This window comes from Hibiscus syriacus, unplaced genomic scaffold (genome assembly GCF_006381635.1).
Source record: "Hibiscus syriacus cultivar Baekdansim isolate YM2019G1 unplaced genomic scaffold, ASM638163v2 tig00111466_pilon, whole genome shotgun sequence".
NCBI lineage: Eukaryota > Viridiplantae > Streptophyta > Magnoliopsida > Malvales > Malvaceae > Hibiscus > Hibiscus syriacus.
This window is the reverse complement of record NW_024063099.1, coordinates 463155-490547: the sequence shown is the minus strand read 5'-3', so window position 1 is coordinate 490547 and position 27393 is coordinate 463155. Positions and strand designations below refer to the sequence as shown.

General features: G+C 34.7%; 3 protein-coding genes and 1 pseudogene across 3 annotated transcripts; 3 read left to right on the top strand and 1 right to left on the bottom strand.

Moving 5' to 3' along the window:
• Positions 1 to 740: 740 nt before the first annotated feature.
• On the top strand, positions 741 to 3585 carry LOC120163601 (annotated as a pseudogene).
• A 1526-nt stretch (positions 3586 to 5111) lies between these two features.
• Positions 5112 to 10100, top strand: LOC120163587 (outer envelope protein 61-like). Its single transcript, XM_039173484.1, has 11 exons — positions 5112 to 5223; positions 5678 to 5908; positions 6561 to 6617; positions 6751 to 6879; positions 7095 to 7172; positions 7268 to 7338; positions 7628 to 7677; positions 7775 to 7973; positions 8346 to 8907; positions 9118 to 9261; positions 9707 to 10100. Exons 1-11 carry the CDS (start codon positions 5128 to 5130, stop codon positions 9851 to 9853), a joined length of 1764 nt encoding a protein of 587 aa, XP_039029415.1. The 5' UTR covers positions 5112 to 5127; the 3' UTR covers positions 9854 to 10100.
• A 2036-nt stretch (positions 10101 to 12136) lies between these two features.
• On the top strand, positions 12137 to 15215 carry LOC120163590 (E3 ubiquitin-protein ligase RHF2A-like). The gene is made up of 9 exons (XM_039173489.1): positions 12137 to 12242; positions 12646 to 12777; positions 12864 to 12910; positions 13115 to 13177; positions 13249 to 13357; positions 13457 to 13851; positions 13944 to 14051; positions 14143 to 14565; positions 14753 to 15215. Exons 2-8 carry the CDS (start codon positions 12649 to 12651, stop codon positions 14516 to 14518), a joined length of 1227 nt encoding a protein of 408 aa, XP_039029420.1. The 5' UTR covers positions 12137 to 12242; positions 12646 to 12648; the 3' UTR covers positions 14519 to 14565; positions 14753 to 15215.
• Positions 15216 to 15534: 319 nt separating this feature from the next.
• Positions 15535 to 18823, bottom strand: LOC120163588 (succinate dehydrogenase subunit 6, mitochondrial-like). Its single transcript, XM_039173485.1, has 3 exons — positions 18512 to 18823; positions 16695 to 16797; positions 15535 to 15908 (listed from the first exon to the last, which is right to left on the bottom strand). Exons 1-3 carry the CDS (start codon positions 18698 to 18700, stop codon positions 15760 to 15762), a joined length of 441 nt encoding a protein of 146 aa, XP_039029416.1. The 5' UTR covers positions 18701 to 18823; the 3' UTR covers positions 15535 to 15759.
• Between the last annotated feature and the right edge of the window lie 8570 nt (positions 18824 to 27393).

Here is a 27393-nt window from a genome sequence, read left to right as displayed (position 1 = left end):
AAATATTTCCAGCTAGTTTTGGTATTAGGTTGTTTATTTTCTTGAGGATATGATGAATGAATTGTTTTTCTTTTGGTTCAGTAAGACAGGGCGTCCACCTTCCAAAAAGCTGAAAGAACGCAAGGCCACAACTCGTGGGTTGATACAGAATAATGTCTCTTCAGATTGCACAGGTATTTACTAGGTCCATGAGATTTTCAGTTTCGTCTTCATATATGTTGAAAATTTAGAGTATCAAGTCTATCGTATTACTATGATTGCTCTAAAATATCACTTCAATCATTTGCATGTTATTTCCAATCTTAATGCTGTTCATGAATGATGTGATTCTATCCACGTCTCTGTGACCAAACGTTTAGCTGTGAACAGGTAATAGTTATGTGCTTGTACGGTTATTGTTTCTTTTAATGGAGTGTGTCTTTTTGTTTATGTAATTGTCAAAGTGGGAATTAGTTTTAGATTCACACTTCTGTGTCGATACCTTTGAATTTTTGTGAACTAAGATGTGTTGGGATGGCATGTTAGGTGAATCTGATGATGATCATGATGAACTATTTGCAGCTGCCACTTCTGCTCGATTTGCCACTAGTATGTCTCTCTCTCCAGTCATTGCCCCATCCAAAAGAGAAAAATAAATAAAAGAAAATTGCATTTTGAGAACTGAGCTTTTGTTGTGGCATATAGTCTTAACTGTTACTTGGTTTGATAGGTCTTGCTTTTCTGGTCCTTTTTGGAAGAAAATGGGATCAATTTTCAATTCTGTCAGCTATGAAGACTCATCATTCCTTAGACAACAGTACCGTAGGGTTACTATCAGACTTTTGATGCATTGACAATTTGGGATTTTGTTAATCACGTTTCCTTGGCTATTGTTTTGATGTTGGAACAGCTAAATTTGGCAGAAGGGCTTGATGAGAGTTTGTCTCAGATGTTGGAGATCAATATATCGTTTTGGTGGGCTCATCATCTTATGAATTTCTCCCTAAACCAGATCTTTGGATTGGCTTTAATCACCTGCCAAGTTCAAACAACTTTATAAGTATCTAAAAACTGTCAAAGGGATATCTGGAAATCAAGCTAAACTTTGTTGACAAATATTGATACAAACTCCTTTCATTTCTCAGGGTAGCGTGACACCAAAAGATGCACCTAGTTCTGTTGAAGAAATTGCCAAACTAACACTGCAACTGGAGGATTGGATCTAAAACAGTTTGACAAGGTTACTCCTTTATGCCAAAGAGTTCTTTCTGCTTTGATAGAAGAAGATGAAAGTGAAGAAATTTACAACCACGTTGAAGCTAAGAATATGTCCCTTCATTATGCAAGTGATGATTCTCATTGTGGTCTTGTAACCATATGGATGTTGAACCTAAAGATAGGGACAGGATGGAGTCCGAAGTTGAGTCGAATGCAGATTTTCAGTGTCAGAAGAACTCTCTCTTAGACAGACTCTCTTATGATGCAAGCGTAGCATCTAACACATTTAGGAACTCCAGCTGTCTAATTCGTTACATAGTAGTGAAAGGTGGTTGGGAGAGGATGAATTTTCACATTCAGATATGGGTCCTGTGAGTGAAATATGTTCAACTGACCTGGGTCAGGTTCAACCCAAGGAAATGAGTATTTCTGTTGTGTCTTCGTCAGATGGACAGTACCAGTTTATGTCCATGGAGGACAAGCTTTTGCTGGAGCTACAGAGTATTGGTCTTTATCCAGAGACTTTGGTGAGTCCTTTTTCACACTTCTGTCTATTTGACGTCAAATGTCTTTGTACTTCACTCGTATGATTTTCTTTTTCATTTTTTGCAGCCTGATTTGACAGAGGGAGAGGAAGCAATAAATCCAAATGTTGTTGAACTTATGAACATCTGTATCAACAGGTTTCTGTTCGTAACTTGTTTCAAAAGCATCTGCAACTTGGATTGTTTGAGCTTATTTTTTAAATTAGCCTTGTTTTATATATATATAGTTTCATATTTTTGCTAAAAAGAAATTTCATTGTTTGATGTAAAAACTTAAAACCTGTTAACTGCCTTTTGCTTTTAAATTGCATTTCGGCAGATTTGAACACTTCGTTTTACTGATTTGTAGATCAAGAAAGAAGAGAAAGTTGGGGAAGATTGATAAAGCCATTCAGAGTGGGAGAGAAGTAGACAGAAGGTGAGATAGACAGTTGTCTTCGAGTGTTGTTAGTAGCCTTATGAAATGGTGCTTCAACTAGAATAATGTGGTTTAATCTGCAGGAACATCGAGCGTGCGGCAATGGACCAACTAATACAAATAGCTAACAAGAAACGTTTGGTAATTCTCAGATTCCGGGTGCAATTATGTTTATACTTAATAACTAAAACCATTTAGGCTTAATTTGTTTACTACAAACGATTTATGCAGGCTTGTCGTGGGGGTAATTCATCGAAAAGCGCAGTTCGTAAGGTTTCAAAACAAGTTGCATTAGCTTTCATCAAGCGAACGCTTGGTAGATGCCAAAAATTTGAAGAGACAGGCAACAGTTGCTTTAGCGAACCTGCATTGCAAGATGTCATGTTTTCCGTACAGACAAGCAGCAACGAAGCAAAATCTGTTGAATGTATTGGCTCTGGAACTGCTAGTAACACTTGCAATGAAACATCCAACCATCAAGCAGAAGCCAGGGGCTCAGGTACATGCGAAACTAAATTTCATGTTACTTCAACTCAAGTATGTCGTGCTCGTCCAACATGTCTATGTCAATATTTTGTAACTTCATTCGTGTGTACCAAAACTCAAGTTCGAATGTCTCGGATACTCAAGAAAATAGTGAAGACACCAAGAAACATAGCGCTATAATATGCATTCAAGCTTTTATGAATTTTGGAATTTACTTGGTCATTGAGAGCATTATTTTTGGAAGGGTGGGAAAATTTATGTTAATCTCTCTTCCGCCTCAGGTGCTGTTTGTAGTACTTATGAAAGGTATGATTCGCCAGACGCTCCTCCAGCTGTTCACTCGTCGGAGCATGCCGTGTCCAAGTACGGAACTATGTTGAACAAAGGTAGAAGGAAGGAAGTATTGATTGATGATTTTGTTGGAAGTGTTTCTTCTAGGGTAACACCCGTTCTTGACGGCAGCACCGGAGGACTAAGAGGAAATAGAAGTGAAAGAGAGAGGGAGTAGAGCAGAGCAGAGATAATTTAAGAAATACGAGTTCGATATCTGGGGCTGGCCGGGCATCACTGTATGGTGCCAAGGGTGACCGGAGAACAAAATCAAATCCCAACCAAAAGGGTAATTCGGGGCATGGGTTCAATGGCAGGCTTTCCGATCCTTCACTACCTCCTTTGGCTAATACTACCAAGATGGTCGAAAGAGGAGTGAGTAACATTCGTCCGGATTCATCTAAAGAAGCAGACGAGCCTGTTGATTTCGCGAATTTGCAACTAACCGAGCTGGATCCGATGGAAGAATTGGGTGTTTCGAATGAGATAGGAGGTCCCCAAGATCTGAGTTCATGGCTAAACTTTGAGGAGGATGGTCTGCAAGACCATGATTCAATAGGTTTAGAAATACCAATGGATGACCTCTCGGACTTGAAATTTGCATTTTGATAGTCTTTTTACCCCTGCCGTTGTCATTGTTAAAAAAAATTAATTAAATTATTACATTTTTATTTTAAATTTTAAATATGATTAAAATTAAAAATAATTATAATAAAAATACGCACCAATATGAGTTAAATTTTTTTTTCTCGACAAATAAGATTTTATCAAGGATTTAAACGACAAATATCAAAACATAAGTTGCACGTCTCGTTAAAAAAATCTCTCTAAACTTATATGAAAAAAAAAAGTACACCACAACTAGGGGTGAGAATGGGCCAGGCCGGCCTATAGGGGTTTACGACCTGACTTATATAAAACTTGACCTATTTAATAAAAAGGCTAAGCTCGGATTTTTTTAAAAGCTTATTATATTAAATAAGTTAGGCTTAGGCTTATTATTAAAAAGTCTTATAAGCCTGATAGGCCGACCTATTTAAAGTGATTACTTTGTAAAATGCGTTAAGTTGGAGTGACTTAATAGGGACTTTACTTTAAAATTAATGACTAAACTGGAAATAATAAAAATGTTTATTGTGAAACAGGCTTTTAAAAGATCAGGCTTTTAAACAGGCCAGAACGAGACAAAATAAAAGCCTTTTGACAGGTTACAGGTCAAGTTCAGGCCAAAAATCATCGTAAATCAGACTTAGACCTATTAAAATCTGAACTGACCTGATCTATTCCCACCCCTAACCACAACCAAGTAAAAGCAACAACTCGAAGAAATACAAGTCCGACATTGACCAAAATCAATAAGACACCTTGAGACACCGGACATAAATCACTTTATAGATCGATTTTTTTTAGTCATTAAACTGTTTTCTCTCTAACATTAGGATGACGTGGCATTTTAAATTACTTTTTTCACTTGTTTTCAAACTTCTAATTTCCATATCTTGTTTCTCGTAATTTCTTTTCTTCTCCTTCTTCAAACATCTTTTACGACACAGCTAAACATCACTCTTAACTCACGTCAAAGCATCAAACCCATCAATTTATTATAAAAAATTAATCAAAGAAGGGAAAAAAAAAGGAGAAAGAGAAGACGAAGAGATGGACTTAACGCATGAAGTTATACATAACAAAATTATAATTTAGTCCTTATGAATCGTATGAAATTGGGAACTTCAAAATCATTTACAGGCAGTTAACCTGTGGCCGGTGGGTTAAAAACTCTACAAGGGGGTGTAATGGAATAGTGGTGTTAGAAACACAATGTGAACATAAATGCAATGTCATCACGCGATTAGAAAATTAAGAGTGAATTAAAAGAGTTTAATATATAAAGTTCAGTGGTTGAATTGAAAAAAGTGAAAGTAATATGGATGAAATAAGAAAGATAGTAAAGTTTAGAGAGAAATAGTGTAGTTTACCCAAGTAAAATCCGTCTATTCATTGCTCTGTTCTCGTTTGGTGGGCGACCCATCCTTTATAAACCCAGCATCCCCTTTCTTTTAATCAATTCCCTTTCTTTTTCTTCTTTTCTTTCTTATATTTGTTTATTACATTTGATCTGGTAATTTTTTCCTGGAACTAAAATCGACAAGGATGTTTAACGGAATGATGGATCCTGAGTTGTTAAGAATCGCTCAGGAACAGATCGGTCGTATGTCACCCGATGAGTTATCGAAGATTCAACAACAGGTCCAATTTTATATCTTTTTTATTCTAATTTTGCTGATTTTTATCAGAATTATCAATTCCCATGTAGGATTTAGTAAATTTGATGTCTTTCTCAATCTGGGTATTTTAGCTTTTGGGAATTTATGTTGGGTTTCAGTTTTGATTTTATTTCTAATTCCATTGGAATATCTATACGATGTTGAATTGCTTTCTTATTGGTAAATTTGTACTTTTATATGATGTTCCATCTGATATGAACCTGATATATATGTATTTCATACGTCAAGATTTGGGATTTCCGAATAAAATTAATTTAGTGCATGATTTGTTAGATGTAGTAATTAATAATGAATTTTAGCTGAACCGATACAGTCATTGGACCTGAATATAAGTAATCAGTTTGTACTTGAGTACATGCCTTTTTTGCATATATAACATTAAGGGTTGTTTTTATTGTGGATTCAATGGCATTCAGATGATGTCTAATCCTGATTTGATGAGAATGGCCTCGGAGAGCATGAAGAACATGAGGCCGGAAGACTTGAGACATGCTGCAGAGCAGTTGAAGCACACTCGTCCTGAGGAGATAGCGGAGATTGGTGAGAAAATGGCCAATGCATCACCTGAAGAGATAGCTGCATTGCGTGCCCGTGCTGATGCTCAGATCAGTTATGAACTAAGTGCAGTTGAGATGTTGAAGAATCAAGTGAGTTTTTGACACCCAAAATATATGCCCAACAGTAGAATAAGTTTTTAGTCAAAAATCTTAAAAGAATGTGATCAGTTCAGAATAGGAGCCTTGATGCTCATAAAAGAGCTGCAATACTCGAGTTTTAAAGAATTGAACACATTGTAAAAGTTTTGGTGAGATACTATCATACTAAGAGCTGCTCCTAAACCACTGAGTTTGCATAACTTAAACATGTAAGTCAAAATATGAATACAAGTTGTGTGTAAAAAGTACCTGATCAATTGTGTTAATCTTTAATATTTGGTTCATTTGTGGAGGCAATTCATTACTAGAGATGTACCACATGCATCTTGTTGTGGTGCAAATTCGACTGCGTGACTTTCCTTCTTGTATATCTAAATAACTTCTGCTAAATATTGTTGTTGTGTAATAAATTATGACTCTCCCCATCTGTTTCCGAGAACTGCAGGCATAATAATTGTTTATCTTCCTGCATTGAGTCTTAAGAAGAGCTTTTCACTATAGAATTCTTTTCAAATACGCATGTCTTAATCAAAACCTAAATTTTAATTATGGTCTTCCCTGATCCCTTTTTTTTGTTTTGCTTACTGTTAATGCTTATTGACTGGCACCTGACTTGGAAAAATGTGTATTTAATTTTTTTCAGGGGAATGAGCTTCATAAGCAAGGGAAGTTCAATAATGCCTCTGAGAAATATTTGCTTGTAAGGCAGTAATAGTATCTTTTGTCTTTTTCCAATTATGGGAACAATTCTTTCTGTTTACTTTAAATTTTAATTTATTGTATTTTATTTCTCATATTAATTAAAACCCTCATTGCCTTCTTCACAATCTCAGGCAAAGAAAAACCTGAAAGGACTTCCATCTGCGAAAGGGAAAACACTTCTACTGGCATGCTCTCTTAATCTTATGTCATGTTATTTGAAAACAAGGCAATATGATGAGTGTATAAAAGAAGGCTCTGAGGTATACTTCTCCTTTTTATCATTCGTATGCTACTATAGCTTTTGTCATAAGTCAAATCCTCACACCCCATTCCAAGATAATGTCGTAAAATTATTTAATACCTATAGACTAGGCTGCTAATCAGTAAACAAATAGATTAATAGTTCTCTAATTAGCATTTCATTCTTTGTGATCTTTTATCTTCTTTTTGGCTAAAATTATGTTTTTATTTACAGGTTTTGTCTTATGATGCAAAGAATGTTAAAGCTCTTTACCGAAGAGGTCAAGCATATAAAGAAATAAGCCAATTAGAAGTGAGTTCTATGTGCATATGGATTTTGTCAATGGTTGTTGAATTGCATTTCTGGTACATTTTCAAATTTGGGAATACCTTTTCTGAAATTATTAGGATGCCGTCTCAGACTTGAGAAAAGCACACGAAGTTTCACCTGATGATGAAACGATTGCCGATGTCTTGAGGTATTAACACTTTTGAATTAAGATTTTGGTAACACATCTTAAGTTTCCTTCAGCTACATTCGTTTATAAAGTTGGTTTATGCACCAATATCAGCCCATCATGACCATTGTTGGTTAGGATACGATAGACACATTTTATTATACTTTCTTTACTTTTGCAAAAGAAAAAGCATTGTGATAAGATTCACCTGGTATGCTGCTTAGTTATTAAATATTTTTCATAAAATTGATGAGAATATGTTTTTTGTTGAATGCTTCTTGGTGGTTAGTGATGTCAATTTTTGATGCAGGGATGCTGAGGAAAGATTGTCTAGAGAAGGCAGTCATGAAGCACCCAGGGGTAAGTTTCTCGCCCTCTATTATGCGTTTTCCTTAGGCTTCTGTCTTTCTCTTTTGTATATCTTTGAAGTTCATATTGTTTTCTCCTTATTTTTCAGGACTGGTAATTGAAGAAATAATTGAAGAACCTGCAAGCACCTCTTCTTCTAATCTTCAAAGTCCATCTACTGAACCTTTGTTGAAACAACCACGAGAAAGTAATGGATTCTCTAAGAGTGAGAGTGTGAAAAATGTTGGGGACTTGAGAATCAATTCCGACTGTCTGCAGGCTCTGAAGGAGGATCCAGACTCACTCAGGTTTGTTTCCATTATCTCAAAATTGCCTGATAAGTGATCTTCATTTGCTTAGTCTGGTAATGTTGTATCCTCTTTTAGTTTCTCCTTACTTTGGCTATGAATTCTAAGTAGCATAAATTTATAGTAATCGCATGATAGTATGAACATAAAATGGTTATTGCTGCTAGAAGCAAAAATTGGAAGATTAAAAGGAAACAAGTGTGGCATTGTTTCAACCACATATCCAAACTCACTTCTCAAATCTTTTTTTCCCTTACCTTTCCAAATGAAACTACTTGTCCTGTACTTTTGCAACTTTTTTGTGCTCTGTTATTAGTTAGTTTAGAGGTCCTTGAAATTTTGAGTTCTCTTATTCCCAATTTTAATTAGCAGGTCATTTCAGAATTTCATTTCTAGTGCCGATCCTGACACCCTTGCTTCTATGAGTGGCGGTAAAGTTGGAGAGGTGTCACCAGACATGTTCAAGACTGCTTCAGATATGATCAGCAAGATGTCACCTGAAGAGCTACAAAGAATGGTTCAATTGGCTTCTTCATTTCCGACTGAAAACCCACATACAGGTGGATTTAGATCTGGTTCCGTTCCTTCAAATGTGACACCTGACATGCTTAAAACTGCAACTGATATGATGACCAAGATGCCTTCAGAGGAGCTTCAAAAAATGTTTGAAATGGCAGCTTCTTTAAAAGGGAAAGACTCTATTCCCACAGCAATGGCTGTAAACAATAACAGACTAGATTCAGATGCTGAAGTTAAATATCCCGAATCTCAGACAGCATCCTTCACCAATATTAATAATGGTTTTGGTGAAACCGGAGCTTCTAGTTCTAGTTGTTTTCCAAATTCAAGGAAGGCTGAGTCAAGTTTTCCAACATCAACTGCTGATCTGCAAGAACAGATGAGAAACCAAATGAAAGATCCAGCTATGCGGCAGGTATGACAAATATATTTTACAATTATTTCTTTGGTATTAATATTTTTCTATTTTGCTAGAATATTTTTTTCTTTTTAACATTTAAACCTATAAAAAGTTTAAACCTGTATAGGCAATAGCTGATAGAGTCAATTGCAATAGTTTCTTCATAAATAAATCTTGCATTACACCTAGGTCGAGTCGGTTAATGTTTACTTGTGAACTGAGCAGATGTTCGCATCAATGATGAAAAACATGAGTCCAGATATGATGGCAAACATGAGCAAACAATTTGGATTGAAGCTTTCTCGGGAAGATGCTGAAAAAGCTCAACAAGCTATGTCATCTTTATCACCCGAGGACTTGGATAAAATGGTACATTTATTAACCTGGTTTTATATTTTTTTTCTATTTAGTACTTGGTAGAAATTGTCATCGTCATACTTTAAACAGAAGTTTAATGGATCTGAAATGTTCCATTGATTGAACTGTTGTTCATATTTTCCTGAAATATTCTCTCCCAGTGTTCACATCCCACACATAGGTCCTACACCTATGACCTTCCAAATACCCTTTCAAATACGTGCAAAAACGTTAATGTTTTGAACATACTTGTGTTGAACTCGTATTATCCGGCACCCAGACGTATGTCAGAGTAATATATGGTAGTAGTCGTTCTTAATTGGCTTACTAATCATCATTATCATCATCTTCTGTGCTAAGGTCGCTGATTTAGACGATTATGGTGGATTTTCTGTCCTCTCATGTTAGCAGATCTTTGCCTCGAAACACTAACTTTTTCCATCGGTAATTGTGGCAGATGCGCTGGATGGATAGGATCCAGAGAGGAGCCGAAGGTGCAAAGAAAGCAAAGAACTGGTTGCTCGGGAAACCCGGTATGATTCTGGCAATATGCATGCTCATCTTGGCAGTGATTCTTCACAGGTTGGGTTTCATTGGTAGTTAGAAATGGAACCGATTTCCATTTCGATCGTAACGGACCCTGGCAATTCTACTTCTAATCAAGTTAGTGTTGGAAACTGGCATGCTTCTTTGGTTGCAAGTAGACTTGGGCAATTCGTGTACCGTCGTGTGTTTATGGTTTTTCTTTCTCGTGTCATAATCGTGTTTAAGATATATTTTTATATAAATTTCGATACTTGAATAATTTGTATTATGTAGACCGTTCGGGTATCCATGTCGTGTTTTAGTAATTTTTCGTCGAGTGTTCGAAATTTTCTGGTTGAGTTAGATGGTAAGAGAGGCATTTCAAGCAACATGCTCTCTGAGTTAGGATCCTCCAATTAATTATTTTTTAGTCAAGCAATGCATTTATCATTACTATTCCTGTGCGTAAGGATAAGTTGATTTATCTTAACAGATGTTTTAGAGGCATTAGCAATTGGGTTAAATGCATATTTGGCCCCCAAAATTATTAGTTTATTTTCATTTTGGTATCTGAAGATGCAAATTGTTATAACGGTTAAGGTTACATGATCCGAATTGAGTTTAAGGTAGTTCCATCGGACTCGAAAATTGATCTAAACTTTTAGATAAAGTTAACACTTCATCTGATTCGATCTGATATATATATATATATATATATACATATATATATTAGTCAAATAAAAAAAAATTAATAACTTATTTTATATAAAGAATATTTGAATTTGTAATAAAATTTGTATATTTATAAATGTTATATTATTAATATTAAAAACAAATAAACTTCATAAAAATAAAAATAAAAGTAAAATTTTTTAATGTTATTAATATTTAATCTATTAATGACTAATTCATATCAAATCTTACATAGATTTATTACACAATAGTTATCTTAAACTTTCATTTTTTAAAAAAAAAATTAACATTTTATTTGGTTAGATCAATTGATAACTGATATATTTATATTGGAGGTAACAATTAGATATTTAAGTCAATTTAAGTTTATATTGTATTTGATTAAATTTGGTTCGAGTCAAATTTGATTAATTAGATCTATTCTAAATAAAAATATATATATTAAATTTGAGTCAATTATGATTCAAAATCAACTTGTTTTGTACTTTAAATTTAATTTAAATTAGCGTGTTTAAATCTATATCAATTAATTTAATTTATTTATATTTTTTTATAAAAAAAAATTAGGTCAAGGGTGGGCTCCCCCGTCCAAGGTCAGGGTATACCTATGACCCAATTGGGATTTATATTACCCACAAAGAGTGACGGTGATGAGATTCGAACTTGGCCCTACAAACTCAAATTTTTGAATCTCAACTACTTGTGCTAACACTTGTTGGCAAAGAGTTTAATTTATAATAGAATGATTAATTTCAAAATTTTGATAAAAGATAGCTTAATTAGAAAATAAGTGTTTAAATTATATCTCTTTTTTCAAATAGATGTCCATTTTTTTATTCATCTAAATATCTAATGTTACAAATGTTATAATTTTAAGTGTCTCGACCATAACGGTTATTAAATTCTGCCTTTAAACGATATGTGACACATTCTGACAATTTTAAAATATATATATTTAAAATTATAAAATTAAAAAATATATATATAATTAAAAACAAAATTTTGAAAATCCTAATCTCAACCCTAAATCCACATTGAACACAATCCTTTTTCGTCGATAAACCTCCACCCAACTTCACCTCCATCCAATAACCGACAACCCCATTAGAAGCCACCGGAATAAGATTCAATCAACAGTCAATCGACGTGTGTACCCTAATAAACCCCGATGCTACAAATCACAACCCTACGTGATCTCGGTGGACAATCAATGACAAGGTGACAACATCTTACTATGAAGGTGGCAAGAATGATGTCGACGGCGGGAACCGACAAGGACGATGTCGCACGGTTAGAGTTAGGGATTGGGTTTTTTTTGTAAATTAAGATAAATTAGAGTTATTTTTTATAATATAATATAATTTTTATTTTTTTTAAAAAATCTCAAAATTATAAAAAACGTGACATGTATCACTTAATAGTATTTTTAATGTCAGATTGAGCACCTAAAGTGATAAGTTTATAATATTAGAGATATGAATGAATTAAAAAAAAAAGTTTAAATACTTATTTAAAAATAATGAATGAATGAATGGTCAAGAATATTACAGTATATTTGCCACGTTTCAGTATCACAGACGCCATTGGACCCGAACCCGACCCCCGCAGGTTGGTTTGTTTTTTCCCCCCACGAAGTCATCACTTTCAGCGATTCTTCCCAAACAACCCCAATTTCAAAGTCTTCACCTTTACCCGAATCCACCAAAAAAAAATACTACGGTCTTTTGGCCCTTGTTCTATTAACCGATCTACCGTGTTGTTTTTCTTCTTTGGAGGTAAACTGAATTCTGGGTGTTTCTTTGATTTTGTTTTCTGGGTTTCTTCCCTGCTGTTTGATCGGTGAGAAAATCGAGGCAAAGTTTAAGAATTTTTGGGGGAAATTGGGTGATTTGATATTGTGAATTTTGGAGGTTCTGCGTAGTTTAACCTTTTTAAAGAAAGTTTCAATGCTTAATTTGCTGATACTTTGTTAATAGGGCGTTGATTTCACCATTTTTATGCATTTGATTAGTGTGGTGAAGGTGTAGATTCCTTTTGATTGTATATGAACTGTTTGTTTACTGGTCGCAGTCGGTTTCATTTGGTGCTTAGGACATGATTTAGCCTCTTTTTTCTGTTTGTTTTATCTTTGGAAAATTGGGAATCGAAATCTGTTATTTCGGTGTTTGGCCTATGTAGGGGATGGAAGATATCGGTTCCGAGGCAGGTTTAACCTCAGCCGCGGCTTTTGTGGAAGGGGGAATCCAGGATGCTTGTGATGATGCCTGCAGTATATGCCTCGAAGTATTCTGTGAAAGCGATCCCTCCACGGTATACATCTTTAAGAATATCAATTCTCGTTCCTTTGATATGTGAATGTACATTTCTTTGATCGACTATGGCTGTGGCGCTTACAGGTGACCGGCTGCAAGCACGAGTTCCATCTTCAGTGCATCCTTGAATGGTAGTATAACCCGTATCCATTTTATCGAGTTCGTTGAAGTTTATATTAGTTTCATTTTCATTGTAGCTCTATCTGCTTGATAAAAAAAACCCAAATCGACCAGACTTATGAAACCGGTAAAAATTTTACCGGCAGAGTTCATCTACATACCAAAAAGATAACATTATTACCTTAATTTGTCATTTTACTGTTTTTTCCTTGCAGGTGTCAAAGGAGTTCTCAATGCCCCATGTGTTGGCAGCCAATTAGCCTGAAAGATCCTACCAGGTTGGCATTTCATCCGGTTTGGTTCTTTTTGTCGTTCATATTACATTAACGATTTTCTCTCACTATGGCAGCCAGGAGCTGCTTGAGGCTGTTAAACGGGAAAGGAGTTTCAGGTTCAACCCCTCGAGAAATGCTACCATATTTCGTCATCCGACTCTTGGGGATTTCGAACTACAACATGTTTGTATTTCTTCTCTGCTAGCCTGATGTGTAGCATCCTCATTATGTTATCAATAAATTGAACCCAAGCCATTCTCATCGGGATTTCATTTAATGCAGTTACCAGTGGGAGTGAATGAGACAGAGCTCGAGGAGCACATAATTCAGCACTTGGCTGCTGCTGCTGCAATGGGGCGAGCACGCCACATTTCAAGAAGAGAAGCTCTGAGGAATAGGTCATCAGCACCAGAGCGTCGGCCGCAGTTGGTATTTTCTCATTCGAATGAACCCTCATCGACCGATCCTGTATCTTCGTTATCTCCAACTCAAAGTGAAGGTGAACCTGCCCCCGCAATCATTGTTGGAACTCCATCCTCTCCTGCAAGAACAATGGGGGGAGAATCTTCGGCATCAATTACTCCTCTACCTTCCGTCGTAGTTGATCACCAGTCTGCCTCGGCATCTGGCGACAGTGCTCTTTCGGTCAATGATCAAGGGAATTCCTCAAATACCCGGTTCTTGCTATTCCCTTGATTCTCCTTATTTTCCAATTATTAGGTAATTCTCTCCGGTAGACTTACTTAAAACACATTTTTCTATCTTGCAGGAGGTCTCCTACTCTGTCTTCTCCAAATAGTCAAGATAGAGCCAGACCATCGGACGTTCAATCATTTTCTGAATCACTAAAATCCCGCTTTAATGCTGTTTCAACGAGGTATATGTCGTATGGAGACATTTGTGATTTTTCCTTTTACATGGTTCATTATGTAAGTTTGTGCCTTTTTTTGAATTACGAATCTCTTTAGATACAAAGAGTCGATTTCAAGGAATACAAGGGGCTGGAAAGAGAGATTTTTCTCCCGCAACACTTCCATGGCAGATATCGGTTCTGAAGTTAAGAGAGAGGTTAATGCTGGGATTGCAACAGTCTCTCGCATGATGGAACGTCTAGAAACCCGAGATAATAGAAACAACACCGATTCTATATCAAGCAGCTCGGAGAATAATTCTAATCCAGAACCAAATAACCATGAAACCAGCACGGCTACCGTATCTAGCAGTTCAGAGAATAGTTCTAATCCAGAACCAAATCACCACCAGATATCAGACACAGATGGAGAAGCTCCCTTGACCGGAACCAGCGTGCAAGCTTCATGTGCTACGAGTTCATCATCCAAATAAGTATCGCTTCAGCTATTGCATCAACCGAAAGTGTTTCAGCATCAAAGGTAGGCTAAGATGTCAAAGTTTCGCTCGATTTCAGTATCCATATATTCCTGTCTAAAGCTATGATTTTTGGTTCCATGTGGCTATCATTCTCTAATATTATACAGACACACACATATATTATGTTTAGTATTTATTTATGGATCTTTCGTTTTATCTCTTAAATCTTATCATGTTGGAACTGCCAAGAATGCTGGAACTGTATTCAAGAATAAGCTTCCTTTCGGTAGATCGGCTGACCAACACCAGCCCTGGTGCCGGAGGCTGGTTTCTCCCTTCTCTTACTAGGCCGTATTTATTTGTGTCTTTATGAAGTTGGACCTGCCGAGAATGCTGAAACTGTTTCATGAATAAGCTTCATTCCGGTAGATTGGATGGCTGAAACCGGACTTGGTGTCGGAGGCCGGCTCCCCTCCTCTCATAATAGGTTGTATTTATTTATGTATCTTTACGAAGTTGGACCTGCCAAGAATGCTGGAACTGTATTCATGAATAAGCTTCTTTCCGGTAGATTGGCTGGCCGAAACTGGCATTGGTGTCGGAGGCCGGCTCCTCCCCCCTCTCGTACTAGGTCGTATTTCTTTATGTATCTTTATGAAGTTGGACCTGCCAAGAATGCTGGAATTTTATTCATGAATAAGCTTTGTTTCGGTAGATCGGCTGGCCGACACCAGCCTTGGTGCCGGAGGCCCGCTCCCCCCTCCCCCCCCCCCCCTACTAGGTCGTATGTTCTCTCGATATACCACCAAACCTTTGATTGAAGGAAATTACGTGCAAAATTCACATCCCCATTCTATAGTAATAAGAACGGTATGAATTAAAGGAATCCAGTTTGATTCGGGCTTAATATTTACTTTTAGCCTTTTCATTTTAGTCCTTTTATTAATTTTTTTTATCAATTTAGCCCTTCAACTTTCTTTCCGTCAGCATCATGTCTACACATTTTCTTCTAGGTGAAACTATATTCATTAATAGTCTTATCAAAATGGACAAAATCAAAACTTCAAATAATTTGCAAATTGTGATAGAACTGCAGCAAACTTATTGGGACAACTGGTTTCATCAAGTTGCTTCTAAAAGAAGAAAAAAAGTTTACCAGCATCGAACCAAACATTATGTATTCGACATGTCGCCGTTATTAAACAAAAGGAAACCGAGCACAGGCTTCGCTTTCAATGGCACAATAAATTTTACGATCACCTCTGGGACTTGTTTTCCCACCACTCCATGAATTTGACTTGTGCAGCCATTGTGTCCAACCTGTAGAGTTGATACCAGTGGTTTGCGATTTCTTGTCCGAATGTCCAGCCAAAAACGCCTCCTCCTAAGAAAGCCAGTCCGGCACCTGAAAAGATTCGGGTTGAGAAGCTTAAAATAACTTCCTCATGTCTCATGACATTAATCAAATCACTTCTAACACCCGAGTTATAACACACAAAATCGCCTTGTGAATGACCTTCCAAGTTATTTCGTGTTCTTGTATCCGAGAAACCAAAGTGAAGAAGCTTAAAATAACTTCCTTCGTCTCTTAATATTAGTCGAATCAAGGTCTAACACTGACTTATAATAGCAGTAAAATTGCAACATAACATGTTCTTCAACGCACAAAGATTATTACTTCCTAGTCTTTCTGTTATTGTATTCGGAAAACCGGGCTAATCGTATTTTTTTTCCATTCATCTTGTCTCCTACAGATCTACTTCAGTTGTATTAGTGTAAACCATGAGCTGGAACAAGCCGGACTATGCTAGTACTGGTAGTGCTTTGAAACTAGAAAAGAAAGATACTAGTAAGACCTAGACAGGCCACCAAGAGACACAGAAACTTATAAGAAACTAAAGAACTTCAGTTCACGAGGAGAATACAGAAAAGCACTAGGGATTTCGACTCATTGAAAACAAGAGCCTAGTAAACTTCTTCGAATACATACGCAAACTACTTATAGTTTTGAATATTTGTGTTTTGGCCTAATAATGCAATGTATGGAAGGATCTTCCACCCATACACTCCCCTAGTTCTTAAAAGGAACTGGGATTTCGATCGGTATTCAGACCGAACCAGATATCGGCAGTTACATCACTATCTTATATAACAAAAAATGAGACCAAAGAGAATAAGAAGAGCATGTTACCATGTAAACTCCTTGAGTATTTCCAGGCAAGGCCTGCAGTTGAGACAGCTCCAATAGCACTTCCTGCCAAGGCGGTGTTTGCAGCTTCCCTAGCAGTCTTCAACTGAAAAAGGAAACAAATGAAATCCAAACAATTTGAGAATTTCTACTGCAATGAAATGACAATTGCATTAGCTGCATATGGTTACCATACGGAGACGACATTCGATATTTTAACAATGAACTTGCACAATAAACTTTTGAATCAATTAAAAATGGTATAATGCTAAAATTAGTCCCCCAAAGTTAACAAAATGGTCATTTTGGCCCTTTTTTTGGGAGCATTCTAGCCTACTAACGTTACATTTTAGGGTAAAAAGACTCCAAATGTTTAATTAAATAGTCACTTTAGTTTTTTTTTAATATTTTGGCCCTCAACGTTTTATTTTAGAGTAGAAAAAAACTCTTATTTTGAAGCGTTAACCGTTTGTTAACTAACAATTTTCACTCATAGAGGGGTCTTTTTGTCCTAAAATGAAATGTCGGAGAAACAAAATGTTCCAAAAAAGAATAGGGATTAAAGTGACTATTTAGTCCAACGTTATGAGTATTTTTTTAAGTATGCCAATAAAAAAACAATCCATTTTCAATAATACTTTCAAGTTTTAACATTTTAAAACAAACAACATAAAATCACATAGAAGGGCAACACCGTGTTCATATTAGAACGAAAACACAGCAATGTATGCGAGGAAACAACTGAAGGCGGAATCTAGCAGCTACGGGAATTCTAAAACCAAAGCTACGAGCTAAAAAATGGATAACCCACAACTCTCTAGCCTCTAGAAGTTTCAGGGGACTGCTATGTTCTTGTATACATACATATATGTATATATATATATTAGAAGGAAAACAAAGCTGCTAAGCGACACCAGCTAAGTAGTGGGACAAGTGTTGATGGTAAAATACACGACACAACGGCTGAGGCCGGATCACCCCTTCTAATTTGAATAGAGAGTCACGGCCCATGACTATGTGAAAGGGGAAGAGATGATAATACGAGGAAGAAGATGAATAATAGAGAGGGTTGAGATTCCGAGAGAAAAGAGGGAGAGTTATTCTATTTTGTATGGCTACTTATATCTCCTTATAGAATTAGTGTTAGTCCTAGTATGTCCTAGAATGATAATGGTTATTTGTAGATTGATACAGTGAGTAGATTTGACCGTCATATAATATATTTAACCAGTGATAAAATTGACAGTAGTAACATTTCGAAGGATATAGAATTTCAAAGACTTCTATCGGGAGCTTTGATAGGCAGCAGAAATTCGATTTGTAGAGACAACCCGGAGGAGATACAACAAGAACCATAGGCAAAACTTAGCAGTTGTTCACCCATAGTTCTTTTTAGGGAATGACGCATAAATTTATGTTAGGAACGGCAAATTTATAATATTTTAAGAAAGATAAACTTCTAAGATTTTAAGAGGCATGTAAACAGATTTTCAGTAAAAATACATAAAAAAAATATCTTAAATATATAAAAAAAAATTCAAAATTTCTAAGCCCAGCTTAGGTCCATCCCTGGTTCCCTACCAATTACACCAGCACCGAAATAACTTCCTTCAAATTCATAGCCTTAGTTTCCTTTCTAACTACTGGTTTCATGACATAATTCTGAAACATAAACTCCATCGATAAACAAAATTCTCAATAATAACAACGATGGAAAAGATTAAATTTGCTATAATTTGAACTAAATCAAAGAAACCCAATACGGAAAAAAAACAAAAAATGAAAGGAAAAAAAAGAGCGAAAGTGGAAGAGATTATTACGGTGGGGCCGTGGACCGAATCAGAGGCGATGAACTCATTAACATCGGATTCAGACCATGTTGGAAGAGAGTCTTCACGGCGGATGAATCTAGAATAGACATCGGTAAATGGAAATCGCTCGGCCCAGAATTCTTTATATTCTTGCCAGTTCTTCTTCAAGAAAGAATCTGATGATGATGAATCTACCATTTTCCTTTCACTAGATTTTTGTTTTCTTAAATTAATCTCTCGCTTTCTCCCTCAGTTAGATTCTTCCGCCTTCTTCCCGTTAAGATGCGTCTGAGGGTTTGGGAGAAGACAATTTAACCCGAATCCGTGGGATTTTGATCCGAATGGATGAATAGTAAAAAATTATAGTCTAATTTAAGATAATAATGTAATTTTTTTTAAAAATTTATTATATCTTTAATTAAATTTTTATTTTATAAATTAAGATGAGATTTATACTATAAAAAAATTGGGTCAAGTTAGAGTCATGCTGAAGATATAAATTTTTCGAATCAGGTTGAATTATATAAATACTATAAAAAATTTTCGGTCGAATTCAAATAAAATATATATATATTTAAATCAAATCGAGTTAATTAAAAAATTGACCTTATCCAACCCGTTGTCCTCTCTAATTTGGGTCATCTTCAATGATGGCTTAGGTCCTTTTGGCCTTTTGGGCACTCACCAATCACATCAATACATGCCAATTTTTCCTTTAATTGTAAATGAGATCATTATCAAAATAAAAGTTTATGTACTAATATGTGAAAAATAGACAATTCATGTGCAAATGTGAAAAAAAGAAAAACTTTGGTATCTACAAGGGATAAAAGTTAGAATTGAATATTAAGAGGGATTAAAAATATAAGGTATAATATTTAAACTCAAAATTTTGGCATCGACAAAGCAACTTTAATGATTAAAAAACAGTTGTTGTTCTTTAAAATTCGAGTCTAAACACTACGTATGCATCGTCTCCAAGCGTTTAATATCAAATGGTTTAGAATCTTGAATAGATAATACATAGTATTCATCTAAGACTAATGAAAAAAAAAACTCAAAATTTTGAGGATAGACCCAAATTATCTAATATTTAAATGGTATAATGACAAAAAAATGCTCATAATATTTTATTAAATAATTTCTATTTTTTTAGAGTATTTTGGCCTTAAATATTTCATTTTGGGACAAAAGATATGTATTTTGTAGTGTTGACTAACTATTTTTATCAATGGAGGAATTTTTGTTTACTTAAAATGAGGTGTTGGAAATCAAAATACTTGAAAAATAGAATGATGATCAAAATAACAATTTAATCGATCGTTATAAACTTTTTTTTTTTTACATTATACTTATTAATATCTATGAAAATTTGTACGAGCCAAGCGACCTCGATGATAAAGGAATTGTTGTTATTTCTTAAGGTCTCGAGCTCGAGTACCAGAAATGTCATGGGTGTGAGCGTTCAATGTCAAATGGTTGAGAGATGGGTAGAGTATCTTTGAACATATATTATTTTTACCCCAAATTAATAAAAATGTATAAAAATCTAAATTATTATATTAGACAAAAAAAACTTTGAGGCATATACCCCTTTTACCCTTTAATTTCGCCAATGGTACCAACAAAAAAATAAATAAACAAATTTATAAGCTAAAATGTGATTTATCCCTATTATATATTTTCATATTATACTTTTTAAGTTTTATAATTAAAATAAATCTAAGAAATGGACTAGTAATTAAAAAGAGTGTTTTTCCTCGATAAAATTATGGATTCAATAAGTTACGTTTGTAGGATGCGTGTTCTCATTAATTAAGAAAGATTCTAAATATATAACATCTTGTAATCACTCCAAATTATTCGAGATAATTTTTTTTTATCAAAATTTTATTATTTCATCTCGACCCGAACTCAAATTCTTAGCTTCGCCTTAGATATTACTTATATCTTTGTGACCTAGATAACAATCATACCATGCAAGAGAAACAAGAAAAACTAAGAATAATTCTACTGAAAGTGACACCTCTGTGTATATAAAAACCAACAAGAACAAGAGTTTTCGTATTCATTTCCAGAAGACGTTGAATCAAAAGATTTAAAAGATCAAAGGGTTAATTTGATAATAATCCCAAGACATGGATTCGAAGCCAAACGTCGTCTTCGAAGAGTTCGATGTGCCCACTGAAAGGTTCATCAGGTTGCAGACGACACGTTAATTGCATATCTACCAGGTCCTTTTTCTTGTTCCTTTTATTGTTTTGATTTTATCGTTAATATTATCGTTACTTATAATTATATGATTTTCAAAGGACTAACCTCAAATTCGGTCATTTCGATGACTAAAATATACTTTCAAAAATTTAAAGGGACTAAACTTGATATTGTAGCTTTTATTCTATAATATATTATTACAATTTTCCCATATCAAGAGGGACAGGACAATCAATTATGGTTTTTTATTAAAACATTATTAGAACAAGTGGGATAAGGTGTTGCATCATAAGGTCATAGGTTCAAATTTTAACGTTATAAAAAGAGAAAATTTGGTTGAGAAAGCCTCATAATAAGTCATGTTCATAAGGGTGTACAAATATTCAATCCGAATAATTTGGTCCGTTTATCTTATGATTCAATTCGAATTTTTTTTATATCCAATTTGATATTTTGAGGATAATTCGAATCGAATATCCGAAAAAATAGATTGGATACAAGATTTTACAAAGATTAATTAAAAATATTATTTAATATTTAATGTGATCGGAATACTATATATATTTATATTATATAATAAGCTTTGTTAATGTAAATATTAATTAAAAATATTAATATAATTGGATCCGATATTCTAATATCTAAAAATTTGGATATCCAGTTATTTCATATCGGATTCGTATCAATATTTTAATTATCCGAAATCTCGAATATCCGAATTTTTAGAACGGATTGGATCTGATATTCGAATTTACACACCCCTACCTGTAATAGTTTATCCATATTAGTCAACTAATAGATCGAATAATGATGATTATACTAAAAAAAGTGTAAGTTACACCCATGATCACTCGATTATAAAGATATTTCAATCTAAACATTGATCTTTCAATCATTTAATTATTTAAATGATGTCAATCAAATCATGTACGACATCAGAGTCGAAATCATTCATCATTTAGAATATTGATAATATTTAATTAAAATATTGATGGTTAGATTAAAATCATCCATAATTAAGTGTTCACATGAGTAATTTACTTAAAAAGGTTCATTTGATTCTTGTATCTCATTATTTCTCTATTTTCTTCCGATAAGATGATAACACATGTTATTATTTTATTAGAGAATTAAAGGTTTAATGAAATTTTGTATTTCCTACGTGATCTAGGTTTGAGCAATGTTGTTTGCATGCGAGTTTAGATCTAGGTCTTTTCATAAAAAATTATTAATTTATTGGATAAACTACATTGGTGACCACTCAACTATTATCCCCTTTCATATTGACCACTGATGTTTTGATATCGACAATCAGATAACCTAACTATTTAAATGCTTCAATAAAGTCACTTATCGTTAAAATTTAACAGGAAATGACATGGCAGTTAAAAATTTGATATAATTACACATGCAACAATCTATAGTCAGAGGATCATTTTATAACTTTTAATAGTTGAGGGACTTAATAAAGAAGTACCCTATAGCCAGGGGACTCTTTGTGTACTTTACCCAAATAATAAGGATCAATATGAAAATGGGGATAATTTGGTAATAAAGTCCCCCAAAAAGTAAGCCAATGGCTGCGTATGAGAGGGAATCAGATGCCTTACAGTATTGGTTCCTTTATATACACTTATACGTTCACTATCATTTTCCTGTTCGATTCTTTTCCGAGGAAAAGAGAAGCTTAAGTGAAGTAGTAGAAATGACCGATCAGCTTACCGACGACCAGATCTCTGAGTTCAAGGAGGCCTTTAGCCTATTCGACAAGGATGGCGATGGTCCCTTCTCTCATCTCTGTCGCATTTATTTTGTCATTGTTTTATTTTTCCTTTTTAATTTTACTGTAATTATTTTCTCATGCTCAATTCAGCTTTGGCTTGCGGATCCGAGTGTATTTTTCACTTTTTATGCTTAACTTTTTGTTTCTCTTTTGATTTTACGATCGTATCCTTTCATGATTCGAATGGTGTGAGGGATCTAGGTTCCGAATTATGAATTTATGATCGTGGTTGTGTCATAACTATTTTTTTTTTGTAAAACAATTAAATATTATTTTTAAAACCAATTATGACTTTAAATTGGAAAAAATGAGTGATTTTGAATTGATTTGAATTAAATTAAAAATGGAGTCGCCATCAACCTTTGGGTTAGGTAGGTCGAATACCTAAAAACGTCTTTTAAAACAATTTTAAGAAAAATCATTTTTAGACAAGATTCGGTCTGCGTTACCAAAGATTCATTTAAATGGATTCGGGAGTCGGTTACGTGCGAGGAAGGGTAAGCACCCCCGCAACGCCCAAAATTGGTACTGTGTCGCTTACAGATCATTGTAAATGGTGGAATTTATGAGTCGAATATAAAGTTAAAACGTGATCTATTTATCGAACGTTGATTAATTTGCTTCGAATTAAATAATTAGAGAAAATTCCTTAACTCGAAAAGAAATCTCGAAATTAGCAATCCTCCATCGGGAAAGCTAACTCGACTATTTCTCATCCATAAAAGAATATTCCCTCGTCGATAAAATACGAGTCAAATGTAAAAATGAATATTGACAGTACGAAAAATAAAATACATAACTTGCATTGATCAATATAAAATAAAAATGAACAAACTAAGATTGATTTATTTCAAGTTCCATTTAATTTGAACGTCGTATTAGATTGTACCACTTCGATCAAGTGATACTCTCTACGCCCGTTCTACAAATTCGCGCTCTAAAAAAATATTTGAATAACATATTACTAAATACGAAGATAATATGAGAATAAATACAATTGTAAATGTAAAATAAGATATTTACAACACATAAGTCAAATAATATTTATTTAATGTACTACATGCAAATATATAATATTCGAAATATATATATATGCCTAAAGGACTAAAATGAAACAATAAAACATTACACATCAAAATATAAATAACCATATAAACACATTTGAAAATTTAAGGACCAAATTTGTAATAACAGAAACTTGTAGAGCTAAATAACAAACAAATAAACATATCCATAATCAAATACAGTAAATAATGTAGGTACCAGAAACAAGAATAACCCGAAATTAAAGTTAAGGACTAAGATATAATGAAATTAAAATAAGTAGGCCACAATCAATATTTAAACCAAAATACAACAGTAGTGATCAAAATAAAAATTTCATAAATACTGAGTACAATGTATAAATTTACAAAATAGTAACCATAAATAGCCCAGTGACCGAGATGCAAACTTTATAAACATGGTGCATGAAATACAAAAATAAATAAACTAAAAAAATGACCAAAAACATAAATGTAACAAAATTCAAAGCTTAAATAAATTATGCAAATGTTCCATCTGATGACTAAAATGAAAAGAGTACAAAATCAACAATAAAAAAGCTAAACAAATAAACATACACAATAATAAACAGATAGGACTAAAACAGAACATAAAATAAATAATAAGCTCGAAATAATAATATAACATTTCCATTAAGTGACCGGAATGCAACTTGTACAAACAAGAGACCCTCCCTAAGTGATTCACCCATGCGCCGATGACAAGAAACCCTAAGGCCCAAAACGGCGTCGTTCGTTGCATGGGTTACATATCACTTTTAAGGGTTTAGAAACCCTCTCTTCTCCATTTCCCTCTGCCCGAAAAAAAAGAAAGGAGAACTCTCCCAGACTCTCCAAACAGCCGCCGATCCACGGCGCTACCAACGGCCAAGAGGCAATCGGCGCTTAAAACAACCACCGCAAAGCCCCACTTATCCCTCCTCTTTCCTTTTCCTAAATCCAACCTAAGAACCGAGCCCTTTATCCCTCAAAGCTTTAAACAAAACCCTTACCTTCGAAGCAAATGGACCTCTATTCCGATGAAGCAACGGTGGTGGTCGAAAAAAAGGTAAGATTCTCACTCTATCTCTCTTTTATTTTTGAGATTTTTCTTGTTTCAGCCGAATGTCTCTCTATTTTATGGTCTTCTTCTGCTCAAAATCTTTTTTTTTTTTAAAAACCCCCCTCATGGCCTCCTTTTTGTTGCTGCATGTACTTTAATCTTGTTTGTTGGGTGAGATGATGATGATATCTAGAATAGGGGTATGAGTCTCACTGATTTTACAGGATTAAATCCCGTAAATATCGGGATTTAGGTTATATTTAATTTGGGGTTTTTAAATTTGGGGAGTTGGTGCATTGTAGATGATAACTTGGGGTTGATTTGTTTTCTGATTTTTCACTGTAGATGACGATGGTGGCGCGGGAACGGCGGCTGGACCATCGGAGTGGGCCGGAACAGTGACGGCGGCGCGGCTGGAAGTCCAACAGAAGCGGCGGCGGCGGCTGAATGATGATAGGTTTAGGGTTTAAAACCCTAATTACTTGGGCTCGTGTTTGGGCCTTGGTTGGGCCTTGTTGTATTGGGCTTTGGCCTGCAAAAAAAATATGTAATAATAAATAATAATAAAATAATAAGATAACGATAATAATAATAATAATAATAAAATAACGATAAAAAAACCCGGACAAAAACGGGTGTCTACAGCTGCCCCTCTTTGCACATTCTTGTGTTAACAAGAATAGGGCAAAGATGATAAGACAACACGTTTTTGTCTGGTTCTCCTCTTTTTGGTTTGAAAAAAATGGATAGTTCTGTTGGTGGGGACGACACTGCTCATACGCAATGAAGAGGTCTGGTCATCTAAGGGTGACACGGCTCATACGTGATGAAGAGATCTGGTCGGGGAATGACACGACTCATACGCAATGAAGAGTTCTGGCTATCTAAAGGTGATAACACGGTTCCTACGTGATGAGGACGGCTGGTTATCTAGGGTGACACGACTCATACGTGATGAAGAGATCTGGTCTGGGGATGACACGGTTCCTACATGATGAGGACGGCTGGCCATCTAAAGGTGATAACACGGTTCCTACGTGATGAGGACGGCTGGTTATCTATGGTTGACACGGCTCATACGTGATGAAGAGATCTGGTCTGGGGATGACACGGTTCCTACATGATGAGGACGGCTGGCCATCTAAAGGTGATAACACGGTTCCTACGTGATGAGGACGGCTGGTTATCTAGGGTGACACGACTCATACGTGATGAAGAGATCTGGTCTGGGGATGACACGGTTCCTACATGATGAGGACGGCTGGCCATCTAAAGGTGATAACACGGTTCCTACGTGATGAGGACGGCTGGTTATCTATGGTTGACACGGCTCCTACGTGATGAGGAGATCTGGTCTGGGGAATGACACGGCTCATACGTGATGAGGAGATCTGGTCATCTAAAGGAGTTATGGTTTCAAGAGAAACCAAATTAAAGATTTGTTTCAAAAGAAACAAACCCAAAGATGTTATGTTTCAAAAGCAACTGTCTCAAAAGAGACAAAATTTTGTTTCAAAGGAAATGACTCAAAGATTGTTTAAAGGAAAACTGTCTCGAATGAGACAAAATTCGTTTAAAGGGAAATGATCTCAAAGATGTTTGTTTTGTTTCAAAGGAAACAGACTCAAAGATGGTGAATTTTGTTCCCAAAGAAACAAACTCAAAGATTTTCAAAATGAACATATTCAAAGATTTACTTCAAGAGAAACTGTCTCAAGAGATACAAAATTTATTTTAAGAAAAACAGATTCAAAGATTTTTTTCAAAAGAAATTATCTTAAGAGAGACAAAATTTTGTTCCCAAAGAAACAAACTCAAAGATTTTTTCCAAAAGAAACAATCTCAAAGATTTTTTCACAAAATTGTCTAAAGAGAGACAAAACTTTGTTTCAGACTCAAAGATTGTTTAAAGGAAAACTGTTTCAAGAGAGACAAAACTTTGTTTCAAAATAAATAGACTCAAGGATTTTTCAAAAGAAACAACTCAAAGATATTTATTCAAAAGGAACAAACTCCAAGATTTTATTTAAAAGGAACTAACTCAAAGATTTTTTCAAGAGAAACTGTCTCAAGAGAGACAAAACTTTGTTTTAGAAGATTCAATATTGTCAATTTTGTTTATGTGGAAATAATCTCAAGGGTGTTTTCAAAAGTGTTTATTTTGTTTCCAATGAAACAATTTCAGGATTTGTTAAAAGGGGAAACTGTCTCGTGCGAGACAAATCAGCTTTGAAAATCTCAAGTGATATTAATTTTGCTTTAAATACAACAACCTTGAAATTTGTATTATGAGAGAAAATGATGTCTCAAGCGAGACGAAATTTGCTTTAAGATATAGTCTCAAATGAGACAACATTTGTTTTTAGAGAAATTGTCTCAAGCGAGACAAAGTTTGTTTTGAGAAACAATCTCAAGTGAGATCAACTTGTTTAATGTGAAACAAATTCGAAATTTGGATCTCCAAGGGAAAAGGTCTCAAGCGAGACAAAATTTTTTTGAAAGAAACAACAATCTAAGGTGAGATTAATTTTGTTTTAAGTGAATCAAATTCAAAATTTTATCTCAAAGGAAAAATGTCTCAAGCGAGACGCAATTGTTTTAAAATTCTCAAAATTTGTGGGAAAATGTCTCAAGCGAGACATAATTTGTTTTTAAAGAGAAAGTTGTCTCAAGCGAGACAAAATAAAATTGTTTTTAAGAAAACTATCTCAAGTGAAACGACACTTTATTATTATTTTTTTAAAGAAAATAATCTCATAGCTCAAAGTTTGTCTATTGATTCCTGCAT

Excerpts from the sequence above, each read along its gene's own strand:
- LOC120163590 (XM_039173489.1), top strand. The coding sequence starts at position 12,649 with ATGGAAGATATCGGTTCCGAGGCAGGTTTAACCTCAGCCGCGGCTTTT. Across the intron at positions 12,911-13,114 it reads CTTCAGTGCATCCTTGAATG|GTGTCAAAGGAGTTCTCAAT; the intron begins GTAGTATAACCC and ends TTTTCCTTGCAG. Across the intron at positions 14,052-14,142 it reads TTTAATGCTGTTTCAACGAG|ATACAAAGAGTCGATTTCAA; the intron begins GTATATGTCGTA and ends GAATCTCTTTAG.
- LOC120163587 (XM_039173484.1), top strand. The coding sequence starts at position 5,128 with ATGTTTAACGGAATGATGGATCCTGAGTTGTTAAGAATCGCTCAGGAA. Across the intron at positions 6,880-7,094 it reads GTATAAAAGAAGGCTCTGAG|GTTTTGTCTTATGATGCAAA; the intron begins GTATACTTCTCC and ends TTTTATTTACAG. Across the intron at positions 7,339-7,627 it reads ACGATTGCCGATGTCTTGAG|GGATGCTGAGGAAAGATTGT; the intron begins GTATTAACACTT and ends TTTTTGATGCAG.
- LOC120163588 (XM_039173485.1), bottom strand. The coding sequence starts at position 18,700 with ATGGTAGATTCATCATCATCAGATTCTTTCTTGAAGAAGAACTGGCAA. Across the intron at positions 16,798-18,511 it reads ATTCGGTCCACGGCCCCACC|TTGAAGACTGCTAGGGAAGC; the intron begins GTAATAATCTCT and ends TTCCTTTTTCAG. Across the intron at positions 15,909-16,694 it reads ATACTCAAGGAGTTTACATG|GTGCCGGACTGGCTTTCTTA; the intron begins GTAACATGCTCT and ends GAATCTTTTCAG.